Raw genomic sequence first — 14,287 nt, 5'->3', positions numbered from 1 at the left:
ATTTTTGCCCACTCACTCCCCATTTCCACCTTTTTGACTATGATTAGGTGCATCACATCTTTTGGCCCTTCTCACAAATACTTTAGAAATAATGGGCCTCTTTGGGCCCGTATCACACTCCTCTTGAATAAAAATACACACAATATGCTACAGGAAACTGGAAAGAGTACTAACCACCAAACACTTCAAGAGTATGAAGGATATCAAGAACATAAGTATAGTCATTGCACCGTTCTGCATCACTAAGGACCTGAATACAACCTGGCAGAATAACTGGAAGATATGTTCTAAATTCATCATTAAGAGCCAAGCAAAGCTGTTCCACCAGGTGAAGAACCTGCAACAACCAAGAAAATAATAATCATAAACTACAAAACATGTCCCTAGACCTAGGTTATTTTACAAAATCAGGGAAGAAGCAACACTAACTGGATAGCCAAGACCAGGACGAGCTGGTGCTGGAAGAGTGAATGCTGACCAAAATTCAGATATTAAAGATAGCAAATCTTGCAAATATTTACGAATGTGCTGCAACACCAACATCATACTTGAGCTTGTAAGCACAGTAGAATAATAATCATACAAAATATTAGACATATTTTAAAGACAATCTAATCTACCTGGCGCACAATAGACACCAGAGTTCCAAGCTTCCATGTTATAAAGTCCTTTAAACTATCTTCACATGTACGAACAGTATGAAAAAGATCAGGCAAAACCTACAAGGATGGAAGGCAAAAGCCACGAAACTATAAATGAAAACTAATTCAAATGCCATAAATAAGTACTTAAGGCATCAAGGCAGATATAAACATTTAAGCACTGGAAAGTAAGGTCTGTTACAAATTAAAGGCTAACAGCTAACCTTTGGCAGGTAGGGAACGCAGCCAAGTCCCATCGACTGACCTCACAAACAAAAATACAAATCATATTGGCAATGAATATCAGTAACATATGGAACTGACTTTACTTCAACAACATCCAACTAATGAAACAGAAAACTTAATATTCTTCAGTTTCACAACTCAAACCAAGATAGAATGAAATAAAAAATAAAAACTCATACCAAGAAAACGAAATCAAACTAATACGATCCTTAAATCAAATATTAGTAACACAAGTTCATTAATGTGTATAGGAGAACAAGTCCCACATTGATGGGTTAGATGGATATATAAGCAAAAGGGCAATGAGTCCAAAGTACCAAGGCATTTTTGGACAAACAGGCCAGTCAAGCTAAAGCCTACTCTTAGAATGTGTGTTAGCCCAACTCAACCCTACAAAATCGGCTTGTAAGGTGAGGGTTGCCCCCCACTTATATACAATATTTTGGCCTCATCACTAGTCGATACGGGATCTCAAACACACAACCCTCACGCCAAGGAGTGGACATCTCGAACGTGAAGTTTACAAGACTGGACATCTGTGGGTAGTCCAATAACGGTCCAATTGCCGATGGCACAATAGGCCCAATAACACTAGCTAGGATAGGCTCTGATATTAATTGACCATATCTCTAGTCGATGTAGGATCTCCAACACCTACTGGCACACTCTTTCCTCACTGTTAGACAAGGACCCCCACACAAACTCTAATATGGATCAGGGCCTATAGCCAAGGGAATACAAGAAGCCCAAACCAAAAAAAAAGCCCAAAAAAATTATTAAAAAAAAAGGCTCTGTAAATAAAAACAGAATTGTGGCCTCTAAAATTCAAGAAAAAGGAGCACAAATCTAGGCAATAAATGAAAACAAGACCTAAGGCCACCGAGGCCCAAACTTGAAGTATAAACCCAAGCAAAAATTTAAAAACAAGTCACAACTGGGTCAAACCAGTTGGACTAGAGGGATAGTGTGGGAGAACAAGTGCCACATCGATGGGTTAGACACAAGTTAAGAGATACATCAGCAAGAGGGCAATGAGTCCAAAGTGCAAAGGAATTTTCGGACAAACAAGTCACTCAAACTAAAGCCTAATAACACACCCTTCCTCACTCATAGACAGGGCCTGCACACAAATTCCAATAATGTGCGGGAAGAAAGTAAACTAAACAGAACAGATACAACAACTCTTTCTTCTTCTTTTTTCCATTTCATAAAAGTATTCATTAAGAAACCAGAGAGTACAAATCAGGAGGATCATAAATCCTTCTTAGGCAAGGCCACAGAGAAAACAAGAGGGAAGAAAGAAAAAAGAAAGCACTATAATGCCTCTATTATGCTTGCATACCTTGAATATGAACATAAGAGACCCAACCACCTTTAAGTGATAGCTAGCAAGTGATGGATCCCTCAATATTCGCATGAGAGAATTAATCGCAACCTGAATTCATAACGAAGACATCATAAATATCAAAACAAGTAGGAAAAATCAGAACATTATTAACAAGAAATGTTAATATGCTACCGTGGAGTAATAGTCATCTGATGAAGCAAAAGAAGGCCAAAGGTCCATGGGAAATTCATCCATAGACTGAATCTGTTGACTTGAATCGCTAGCAGAGCGGGTGACGTCTCCATGAGGCCCTGGCAAGGTTTTTTGATTTCGTTTATGCAAATGAGGATCCAGAGCACCCATGATGCCAAGAACCTAGCAAAACCCAAGTACAATTATGTATACATCCCTATATCAAAAAAATTATTTACTCAATTATTATCATCACCTTCAATACTTCACGTCTGGTGGACCATACTAGTTCACCATTCAGTAATTTTAAGAGTAACCCAAGTAATTGTGGATACTCATTATATGGAGTTATAACATACCTGTCAAAACAGAAACAAACTCAAACAACATCAATACAGAAAAATTGAGTACATCACTTGGAAAATGGAAATCTGATTCAAACTTTATTTTATTCTTCATATAAATATGACATCGACTTTCGAAATAATGCACATTAGCAAATCAAAACTATATATGTAATCTAAAAAAACCTTGAATGTGAAAATTTTCAAATGGCTGCAACAGTTTTTACCTTTTTTAACAGTTTTGAACATATTAGTGGAAAAAAAAAATTTTTGCTCAGCAAAAATAGATAATATATTAATTGAGTACCAGAGGTACTAGATATACAAGTAAAATATAAGATCAAAGGCTGATGGTTTCATTAGCGGACTAATGTAATCCTAATAGAGACCAAAGCCTAGATTACAAGTGATCTGTATTTTGCAACTATGCCCTGTACTGGCAGCAACTAATACACAAATCCTGATCTAAGGTTGCTGGACCAGTGACTGTAGCTAATGTTAAAGTCCTTCTCTAAATTCCGTAGCCACGTCCACAGTAGAAAGATGCATCATCCATGATTTTATTAGTGGAAAAATACAACACAAAAAGTCATAATGATACACAAAAGGCATGTGATTACTTTTATATACTAACAAAAACAAACATGTGCATACCCCGTGCTCTGCACAACTTGACCTAGTGTAGCAACAGCCACTTCACGTTTGGAGACAGCAGCTCCATCCAATAAAGCTTCAACAATTAAAGGCATAAGTTCAGGAATGTATTGCCTCATTGCAAAACCGCCCTAAACAAAACCACAATCCAAATAAGTATGTTAACAATAAATATAAAAGACAAGCATGCCCAAAGAGAGAAATTTACTGACCACCCTCGCAAGATCCCCCACAGTTACAAGGACTCCACTAATGGTTCCAGTATTGGCATTAACATCAACAAGTCTGGCCACGAGTGCCTGACATAATCAGAAAATCTTTAAGATACCAAATGCAATAAAACAGGAATGTATCTTTAACACCATAACTAATTAAACCTTATGAATTGGAGCAGTGTATGGAAGTATTAGCCGTTCACAATTCCTTATCAAACAACCAATTAACTTTGCACTTTCTTCTTTGCATTTGCTATCTGCACTGCTGACACAGCAAGAGAATAAAATGGACATGTAATAAAAAAGTTCTTCAATCTACCAATGCACTCCATAACAATGAATATTTCCATACATGTGCTTTATCTACCAATAAAATAAACACTAGAACATTACCTCTGCTCTAAGTAAGTTAACAACTGTATAAGATGGCGACGAAGAGCTGGAAGAACATATGCAGGATTTTTCTCTGATAACCTTCCAGCCACAGAAATTGCATACTCTCTAACATCAAAATCCTGCAGAATTAGATTCTTCAATATCAACAGAATGTAAAATGAATAGGTGGTAGAATATCTAATCTGTGCATACTTTTTTTAAATTAATGAATAGTGCATTTTTTTCTTTAAAAGCAAGTACGTTGAAATTGCAATTGGGGTTTTCTAATGTGTGACCAAGGGTGCATGACAAGAAGACAAAAATAGAAAGTTTTTTCTTGAAAAAGAAAAATATTTACTATATTAAAAATACAAAAATCATCTAATGTTTGCTTCTTTTAGTAATTTAAAACCTTTAGCATATATTTAATTCTTTCACATTATGTGCCCATAGGCACACATTAGAAAAACTTATTATAATTTAAAAGATAAAATTTCACCATCAAACACATCAAGATACTCAACAAACCCAACAAGAGGGCCCTTAAAGCTGTGTGCCAACATCATGCATATTCAAGCAACATTTTCTTAAGTTAAACAGATAAATGTAATTCCCCAAAATCCAATTACCACCCTTGCAAAAAATAAAAATAAAAAAACATCACACAACTGCCCAGAGCCTCAGATACAAATCAGCCAATAGAGCCTAATGGAAGATTAAACAACATGAAATCAAAATCTAAAGGCCAAATTGCATGGCATCTTCCCAACACAAGGTATCTAGGCTAGTTGTACCTCATCATTTAAAGCAGCAAATACTGCACTCAGGTTGTCTGCCTGGGCCAAATACTCATCAAAACCTCTATCTCCATGGAGAGAAGTAAAGATAGAATGCCGAACAGTAACATCAGCATCTGCAACAGCAGAAATGAGAAGCTTCTCAACAAGCTGCAGAAAGTCAAAGATCAGTTAGCAACAAACATATCATTACATAAAAGTAAGATCCGCAAAGAACAAAAGGACTAAACAACAGACAACAATAGTCTTATCCCACTAGATGAGCTTGGCCACATGAATCACACAATGTCATTAGACTCCATTAAAAATCACAAGATTTTGCATGTGTTATTCTTGTTCCCCCTTTACCCTTTATCACAGGATTAAAAAACATACAATTGACTCTTCTCATCAGTGCCTCAAGTGGCCTTCTTTATATGTGTGCAAACCACCTTAACCAATTTTCTAACGAGTGTCACATAAATATCTCCTCATATACAATCATTCCATATCTTGTCATTTAATGCTAATAAAAGGACAAAAGCTTAAGAAAAAAAATATAAAACACACCTAGTCAGCAACATAGAACTTATTAAGAATATGCCTTTTGACAATTTTCAATTCTAAAAACACAATGATTTTCTTGACAACCACCTTACACAGATAATTAATTGCACTTTGGTGGCATGCAACTATTTTGTACAATATTGTTTAAAGTAAATCCTTAAGTCCCTATATTTTTCAGGGATGTTAAAAAGCTTAATGGGTTGATTCAATTCAAGAAACTTGGAGTAAAACAATATGGTGATTCGTTGAGGAAATTACATAGTTGATTCAAATCGTCTATGCGTAATTCCCTCAACGAACCACCATATTGTTTGACTCCAAGTTTCTTGAATCAACCTATTAAGTGTTTCATTGCATTTCTTCGAGCGAACCCTTATGCATGGATTAATGAGAATTTTAATAGCACTTAAATAAATCTCTTTCCATGTACATAGGCCGTTCATTCTTGTATCATATTGTTATCTTCAGGGCCCCAATTAGAAGTTGTTGAAACTGTAAACCAAATTACAAGCATTTAAAATCCATATAGTTAAAAAATTTCTGATTGGATCACCGGATCCAACCTATCATTAGAAAATTATTATGATGCTCCAACACTAGAGCCCAACAAGAAATTTTAAATACGGTAGGCATCCAGTTACAACAACTTGAAATATAGGGACATATCTAAACAACCCAAAAAATTAAAGGGGCCTATTAAATTTTATAGTGCAGCAAAGGCATCCGAAAGGTCCCCTTAAAAACCGGTTCATAAGGGGGTGGTCTACCCAGCTATATAAGCACTTATCATGTTCATGAATTACCCAATGTGGGACTATTCTTAACACGCCCCCTCGAGCCAGGGCTCGTCACCACAAAGCGAGGGCTGGCGGCACCCACCGGACAGAAGCAGAATATGGCTCTGATACCATATTAAATTTTATAGTGCAGCAAAGGCATCCGAAAGGTCCCCTTAAAAACCGGTTCATAAGGGGGTGGTCTACCCAGCTATATAAGCACTTATCATGTTCATGAATTACCCGATGTGGGACTATTCTTAACAGGGCCTACAAATTAACTTAAAATATTTTAACAAAAGTCACATGGTTAGGAAATTGCTGTGCATGGGTGGGTGGGTGGGTGGAGGGATTTCTTTCCCACAGCACACATACATAGGGGAAGAACTCTCCAACTCCCAAAATATTCGCAAATATATAAATTTTGAATATCCAGAACAAATTTTGTAGTGAGCACTTGGTAGAGTTTCTGGGATCTCCGAATATCCAGAGTATTCACCATTATTTGAAATCTACCCTAATCTGGTGCTGTACCCATATTAGGACAGGGTCCAAAATTAGGGTTCAACAATGAGATTCTTCTACTCTATATCCAATTTCTGAACCAGTTGCATCAAATTGTATTGGTTTTTTTACTGTACGAGTGTAAAAAGGAAAAAGAAATCCTCTCAGAATATTTTAAACTTCAAAGATTCCAATCCTAATAGAGTACTAACTGCATCAGTATATGTTACACGACCTACTAACTGCATTTTAAACCTATTAACTGCATCATTCAATGTAACAGCTTTCTCTAACTGTACAGCAGACTATATAAATCTAATAACTCAACATTGGATTCATTAGATATGAAATACACAACTTCTCGGATATTATTCTCTGGTTTTCACTCTCCTTCACTTCCTCACTGTTTCCCTCACTTTCCTTCATTTTCTTGGTCATGCTCAGATTCTTTCACTTATTGCCAAACCTTTAAAAGTAATGAAGAAAAACTGTCTCAACATCTGACATAGCTTAATAGGTTCATCATACACTATAAAATCACAATCCAAAAGTGTTGCAAGCCAAAACCCTATCCAAGTTAGAAATCAGATGGGCAGAACAAAGCAAAGGATAACATAGACACCAATTAAAGAAGCTTAACACGTGGGTTCCCAGAAAACAAAAACTTCAAGAACTAGAAGTAATAATTATTAAAAACTAAAAAGAAACTAAACAAAAGATATGAAATGTGTCAAATCACTAAACCTCCTCAACAAGGATCCGGCGCTTCCCCCCTGATCGAGTCAACCTGCTAGAACCAAAATGTGAGCATGCCATACCAGAGAAAGAACTCGCAATCAATCTGCAACAACATAGAGCTGCATCTTTTCGCGTAGCTCCATCCTCATCATCCAAATAGACAACAACTGACTCTCTAGCAAATTCAAGTAGTTCGTGGCCCTATATCAACAAAATAAAATGGAATTAAACCTCTAGCAATTTTCCAACAACTTATAAATACACAAAAACAAAATGAAGATTTTAATAAAATATGAATGTGAGTCACTATAGAAAATGAGTATGCCGAACCTTAAAGTTAAAACGGGCAAGAGTCTGCAAAGCAAGTTGTACAAGAGCAGAACCATTAAGCTCTGAGACTTGTTGAGGGACATTTATTATTATCCCTCTACCCACGCTTTGTGCAGGCCTCCCCAAATGATAATGCGACTTAGAAAGAACCATAGATATGCTGTCTAGCAATCGGCCTTGAATGGTTGGCAGCAGAGACGGAATGCTGAACAAAAATAACACAAATACAAAATGCCTTTTAAAATTAATCACTACAAAGGTGATAAACTTTGCTCCAAACCAACACTATACCTGGTACTTATTTGCTCAAGGGCTTCCACAAGTACAGTAGAAAGGCCAGTAGAAAACATAATATCCAAAAGTCCACGTACATGAGGTTCCATTGCTGACCCCATTGCTTTAGCAATACTTCCAACACAAGCCAATGCCTCAAGTGAAGGTTTGATCCTACGTGGAGCAATCTACATTCATAAAGTGACCAAACTGTCAAATCAAATCCTTAATAGGACAAAATAACCAAGCACTCCTCTAAATAAGAAATGCTACATACAATAAGATAAATTATGGCACAAAACTAGCATCAAACAATTACTGAAACATACCGCCTCACGTAAGTGAGTAGTTATTGTCGGCAAGTAATGTATTAGTTCCCCATCCAGTGCCCCAGCCATCTCTCCCAGAGCAATGAACCCACTATCACGATCTTGTGGTGCTTTCAAGACAGAAAGAATATGATCCATGCATATCTGCAAGGAATTTCAGCTCCATAGGCATTCAAATAAGTAAAATTTGGAACTTAATCAAAAGTCATCATTCTCAATGTCCTCACAGTCTAAAAAGTATAATCAAGTAATAGGGTAATGTTAACATACAGTTAAGTAGTTTGTGACAAAACGATCACGTAGAAAATGGGCAATACGAGGCAGCAATGAAGTTATGCTCAGGCGAACTAGCCGATCCCGGTGCTCAAGGTATCTGAGAACAATTTCAGCAACTTCGCGGTATCTTGACATCATGAACTCGCCAGTATTCCTGCCCAACCACAACCAGAGACATGAATTGATAGCAGACCCCCAATTAGGAGGATGCCTACTAGAATGAATAGAAAGGAGTGCAGGCAATCAGGGCAGTTAACTAATGTTGTTGACAATCGTCATAACAACAAGGATGGTTAGGATAGCCCTAACTTGGTCCATTTGGCAGCAAAGGAATAAGGTCATCTTCTTGAATGAACCATTCAGTGGAAGCAAGCAGATGGAGGATGCAGTGTTTCTGCTCTGAACATGGCTCAGAGCTATGGAGAAAGATTTTTCTATGCATTTTAACCAGTGGTCTAGCAATCTAATAGATGGTTTTTGTAATTAGGAAGGAAAACAACCTGAGGGATAATGTATCTGTATCTGTAGATGACCACTCTGGATCCTATCAGCCTGTAGCCAGCCTGATCATTGTATCCAGCAGTCTATCTAGAACTATACTGTATCTTTAGTACCTCTGGTACTTTTATTTAAATATAACTACTTTTGCTGACCAAAAAAAAAAAGGATGGTTAGGATTGGGAAATGATTAGTTAAGCTGTCAGTTAGTTGAGAAGATTTTATCAAATACGATATAGGGAGAAGGAAGCATTGATTGAAAATTGTAAAGAGAGGTTGAGGAGAGCCAGGACTCTCAAATTTCCTGGGTGTTGAATTCCTTTTTGTACACTTGTCGGTTTTCTTCTGTCTCAGACCTGTGATCTCTCTGATTTAGATCTTGAGAACAGAATACAATCAATAAAATCCCATTTATTTTTCTATTCTACTTCATCTAAATCTGCTCCAATTCTATCACAAAATAATGGAAAAAGATTACTAACTAGTATGTGACACTAATTTCATAATGGTACATGTATTTTTTAAAAATGGATGAATTCATTACAGTAAACCAACTCTAGCCTTTTATTATTGCACACAAAGCAATAATATAACAGTAATAGACACGATGGGCATACTTGACACTTACCTTTTTTACATTTTTATAAATTTAACTATTTAACTTAAATTTCCAACATAGGTTGACAATAGTAATCCCCATCATTGGGCAAGACAAGAACACGCATTATACTTGATTGATGACTAAACGTATTAAATCCAAGACAGTGAAGAAACTAAATCACAGTGGACAATGAATGATAACCAAATTCATCGGGGTTCTTCAAGCTTTCATCAAGAGAAAACAGGCAATAGAAAGAACAAAGGTGGATGTTTATACAATGAAATAGCTTAAAAATCAAATAGTTCCAACAAAAGTTCAGTATGGTCAGTAAAATCAATAGTAAGTTATTTACATCTCCCATCTCATGTTCAGTATGTATTAAAACACATTTTTCTAAAGCACGAATCATGAAGGACAAAACTTTAGCACCAGGCTGGGTTACCTAGCAGTGGTAATAGTAGTCAATAGCATGATATAGTGACATCACTAAGCAGAGCTTCCCTCGGCCACTACAGGATTCAAAGTTCAAATAGAGGAGCGGTTTTTGGTAGCAGCCACTGCAGCTGCAGGGCCAAAAGGCAGCATTTAGCATGCTATAGTGGCACTACTGTAGTGAGTTTCAAAAAACCCATTTGGACCTCTAGTGGGGAAGGGGGGGGGGGCATTTATGATCCTCCCCCCCAGATTTTTTTCTTAATTTTCCCACCATGCGACACTCTCTCTTGTGTCTGGACAAACCACACCCACCCACCTATCTCCAACAGTATTTCCAGTGTATTCAGCCATCCTCTCACCAGCCTAAGATCTCTGCAGCCCTATGTTCTGTTTTGTTCCCTGTCCTCTCAGGCCTCAATTGATGTTGCATCCCTTTGTTCTCTCTGTTTTCTTCAGTCCATTGTTGCAGTAGAATCCACTTTTTGAAACAGGTCTTTCAAGTTTCATTTTTTTCTGCTGCATGTTCTCTTCTAAGTTCTACCATTTTTCTTTTAATTTCTATCCTGGGTATCTTTAAAGTTTCGACGATCTGTATATATAAAATACATTTTTTATATCTCATACCAATTATTTTGTTGTAGCAGCTATCAAACTATAGGATTTTCAGAGCTGGCTGTTACACAATGTTAACCAGGATTAATAATTACGTAGTACCAGTGCTTAAATAAACCAAGCAACAATTTCCAAGCTTGCACACATTGTGAACATATGCTCTCTATGTACACAAGCATATAAACATAATAAGTTAATAACACTCCCTAAAAGTAAAACAGACACAATTTGACCAGAATGCTAGGTTGAAAATATTATAAAAATTCTGCATATCAACATTAACAAGGCAAAATGTTGAAAATTCTATTAACCTCAAAAGCTCTCCAACGGCAAGCAGTGAACCATGTATGCTGTGCACGGGTGCATTTTTACCCAATCCATCTTGTGTTGCTTCAAACATTCGATAGTACCTGCAATAAAATAGAAATAAGGGATTCACTCTCCAATAGGGGCATATTGTGCAATAAATCATTAAAGCAAAAAAAGCATGCGATAAGATGAAAGTGTGTATAAATGAAATGTCCAAAAGGCATTAAAGAAAAAACACATACAGCAAGGTAAAAAGTAAAGAACTCAAAGAATTAATGCCAAATTTTGTGCAATTTATTGCCGCAGAACCAAGCATTAAGTGATGCAGCGAAAACTGAGGTACTCCTTTCATTGAAATGACACAAACTGCTTTCGGCAGCAGGCTAGACTTATACTACAATCTATGATCCATTGAATAAAATTGTAATTTAACAGAATTGTGCAGAGATAAATGATCTTAAAATGTCTGCCATAATTATTCAGTTAGGACAATAACTTCAGCTTTCAGAGTCTATTCATTAATTGATTCTACTCAAATTCACTAGAGCAGGCAGGCAGTTGAATAATCTTACAAGTACACCACCAACCTTTGATTTGATGCTTCAAACTCTTTGGTGAAACAGAATTTTAATAAAATTCATTTAGTCTAAGTACATTAAGTGTTGCCAAAGGCAATGTAGCGACAAAATAGCATTACTACCACCTAGCAGCTTCGGGTTTACTATAGCTTTAAATGTTAACAAGTTAAGAACTAACCACTGCACGCGCCATCGTGTCTCACGCTTTTCAATAACACGAAGGCAAGCTCGCAGTGCCTCCACAGCCCGCTCACGAACTGGCAACGCTGGATCTCTCAAAGCAACCCAGATAGCATCGACAAATTCCGGCACATGGACATTGAAAACAGTCGAAGCATTTTCTGCCATTTCCTGCATGACCAAAAACAAAAGACAGTGCATGTTCTTAGCAAGAGGTAGATTCCAAAAATGTGAGAGCATGAAAACACAATCAAATGAAACTCAATTATCACCCAATGGCACTTACTTTCAAGATTAAAACAGCAGCAAATCGACGGTACTCGACTCTATTTCCTCGAAGCCAATCGAGAGCAATTTTAACCTAAAATATAAAAATAAAAAATGAGGAGAGTGAAGTGGAAGGGAAGAGGGGAATAGAGTGCAGTGCAGGAAGGTAACCTGGCGTTCGACTTCATCAGCAGTCATAGCTCCCCCAGCCCTAGCAAGGTGACCGAGAACCCTACTAGCAAGAACGAGAATCTCGGGATCGCGTTTGGTGTCGAAGACAATACGCATGTAGCTGGAAAATCTGGAGACCTTAGAAGCATTCTCCCCAAGCGCCACATCAATCAACTCGTCAATAGCCCTCAGAGCTCCCAGATTCTCGGCAACGTCGCTGCTGTCCAAAAGGCCGGAGATCCTGTCATACAACTGATCCATGAAACGCGAAAAGGCTTCGCCACTAATGTCACGAGCTTCTTCCTCTAGATGCTTCTTCAGAGCAAGAGAAGCACCCTCCTGAAGAGTGAAGTGAATTGAATTGAAGTGAAGTGAAGTGACACTAACACTAACACTGAAGAGTGAACTAATTACCTTGGGATTGCCGCGGGTGCAGAGGTCGGCGAGGATGCGGTTAAGAGCGTCGCCCGGTCCGGGTCCGACGGAGGGAGGGCCTATGTAACGGTGGGACTGAGACGCGGTTGCCATTAATTTATTTATTTGGCTACGCTAACCCAAGCCAAACCCTAAATTAGTTCAGTTACGATTGGAACGGACAAGTAGAGATTCGAGTCAATTTCAAAATGGGAAAGCAGGTCGGACATCGCGTTTCGCCATGCCCATGCCAAATGTGCTCTCTTTTCAGTCTGATGTAAATCACTTACACTACCAGGTTTATTATATTATTAATAATTTTAAGTAAATGTTTCATTTTATGGATCAGTTTAATGTATGGACTGAAACCTGAGACGCTAAAACATGTTTTGTTAACATGTCCATAAGCTAAAATATTATGATTTATGACTACTTCTATGGTGGGCAACTTTGTTGGGTAACCAATCCTAGTTTAATCTGGTGGTCAGAAATAAAGAAGATTGCCCTTCACTTAACATGGCGGTTTTGGGCGTTAATGATGATGATTTTTAAAAATGTTAAAATGTTTTCCACGTCTACTGTCTCACTAATGCAGTTGCCACTCTGTGAGGGTAAGTTGATTTCCACTTAGATCCAAACAGTGTGGTCTACATATTAGGGTTGCTAAAGGTTGGAGGCATCCATAGGTCTTCGAATTTGGTTGTGTCCGTGGCCATGGTGATTTGGGAGAAAAGGGCAACAATTGTCGTCCTGGTGGGAGAGCATATTCACATGACACTGTACTTTTGTTCCCAATAAGTTTTTGACTCTAACTATTAATTTTGTGTATACTTTTTTTGTTTCTTGTGTTCCATTTGTGAAGAGTGTGTGATTTTGAAGATCCTATTTGAGATGGCTATCACTGAATTTGATAATCATATTATGTTTTGTTCCTACAAAAACATGTAGGTGTGACGTTTTGTGTATAGAAGAGTAGAAAACCTAAGGAAAATGAGTCATTTGACAAATGCTGGGTTGGAGGTAAGTTTAGGAAGAAGGAAAAAACAACTATTTTTTTTACGATATTAGTTTGAATTTTGTAACATGTTATGTGTTATTGTTATGGGTCACGAAACGAAGAGATTTATGAGAATCATGAAGAATTTTTAAATGAAGAAGGAGTTGAAAATTGTGAAGATGAAACTGAAGAACATGACATTGAGGATGAAGATATGTTCAAGGCTGAAGGGTTTGACGAATAAGATATTGTGAATTGGTTATGAAGTCGCATAATGATTGATAGCAAGGTTGATGTATATAGGTTGGATGTGCTAAATGTAAGTGATGATGATATGAAATTATTGGATTTTGTTGATCTTGAAGTTACATATGAATTCTTTCGTTGGTATGGAAGGATTGTTGGTTTCTCAATTCATAAAATTCATCTGATACAAATAAATAGGGGGAATATTGCAACAAACATTCCTCTATTCATGTGTTGGTCATAAACAAGAAGGACGAGTGGATGAAAATAATAGGAATCGTGCATCCAAAAAACTAACATGATGTGGTCATAAGGCATTCTTGACTTCCCATATCAACGTCTACACTGAGCGATGGTATGTTTCAAATCATAATTTCCAGCATAATCATGAATTTTTAAATGGATGTTATATTGGG

At 37.2% G+C, this 14,287-nt stretch overlaps 1 protein-coding gene across 1 annotated transcript in view; it reads right to left on the bottom strand.

Annotated features, from left to right (window-relative positions):
- Nucleotides 1-13,058, bottom strand: part of LOC100816558 (serine/threonine-protein kinase TOR) — a 46,788-nt gene extending 33,730 nt beyond the window's left edge. Inside the window, exons 1-22 of the mRNA XM_003517543.5 lie at nucleotides 12,629-13,058; nucleotides 12,215-12,553; nucleotides 12,063-12,137; nucleotides 11,775-11,947; nucleotides 11,021-11,119; nucleotides 8,558-8,717; nucleotides 8,288-8,431; nucleotides 7,977-8,146; nucleotides 7,686-7,890; nucleotides 7,362-7,556; nucleotides 4,789-4,941; nucleotides 4,013-4,134; nucleotides 3,782-3,881; nucleotides 3,617-3,703; nucleotides 3,405-3,535; nucleotides 2,663-2,765; nucleotides 2,407-2,589; nucleotides 2,230-2,322; nucleotides 866-901; nucleotides 621-719; nucleotides 430-528; nucleotides 175-337 (exon numbers count right to left, since the gene is read on the bottom strand). Of these exons, the coding sequence (XP_003517591.1) occupies nucleotides 175-337; nucleotides 430-528; nucleotides 621-719; nucleotides 866-901; nucleotides 2,230-2,322; nucleotides 2,407-2,589; nucleotides 2,663-2,765; nucleotides 3,405-3,535; nucleotides 3,617-3,703; nucleotides 3,782-3,881; nucleotides 4,013-4,134; nucleotides 4,789-4,941; nucleotides 7,362-7,556; nucleotides 7,686-7,890; nucleotides 7,977-8,146; nucleotides 8,288-8,431; nucleotides 8,558-8,717; nucleotides 11,021-11,119; nucleotides 11,775-11,947; nucleotides 12,063-12,137; nucleotides 12,215-12,553; nucleotides 12,629-12,742 (3,043 nt within the window). The 5' untranslated portion in view covers nucleotides 12,743-13,058. The remainder of the gene's footprint in view (nucleotides 1-174; nucleotides 338-429; nucleotides 529-620; nucleotides 720-865; nucleotides 902-2,229; nucleotides 2,323-2,406; nucleotides 2,590-2,662; nucleotides 2,766-3,404; nucleotides 3,536-3,616; nucleotides 3,704-3,781; nucleotides 3,882-4,012; nucleotides 4,135-4,788; nucleotides 4,942-7,361; nucleotides 7,557-7,685; nucleotides 7,891-7,976; nucleotides 8,147-8,287; nucleotides 8,432-8,557; nucleotides 8,718-11,020; nucleotides 11,120-11,774; nucleotides 11,948-12,062; nucleotides 12,138-12,214; nucleotides 12,554-12,628) is intronic.
- Between the last annotated feature and the right edge of the window lie 1,229 nt (nucleotides 13,059-14,287).

The sequence above is a fragment of the Glycine max genome, chromosome 1 (genome assembly GCF_000004515.6).
Source record: "Glycine max cultivar Williams 82 chromosome 1, Glycine_max_v4.0, whole genome shotgun sequence".
NCBI classification, from domain to species: Eukaryota; Viridiplantae; Streptophyta; class Magnoliopsida; order Fabales; family Fabaceae; genus Glycine; species Glycine max.
This window is presented reverse-complemented; position numbering and strand designations above follow the sequence as displayed.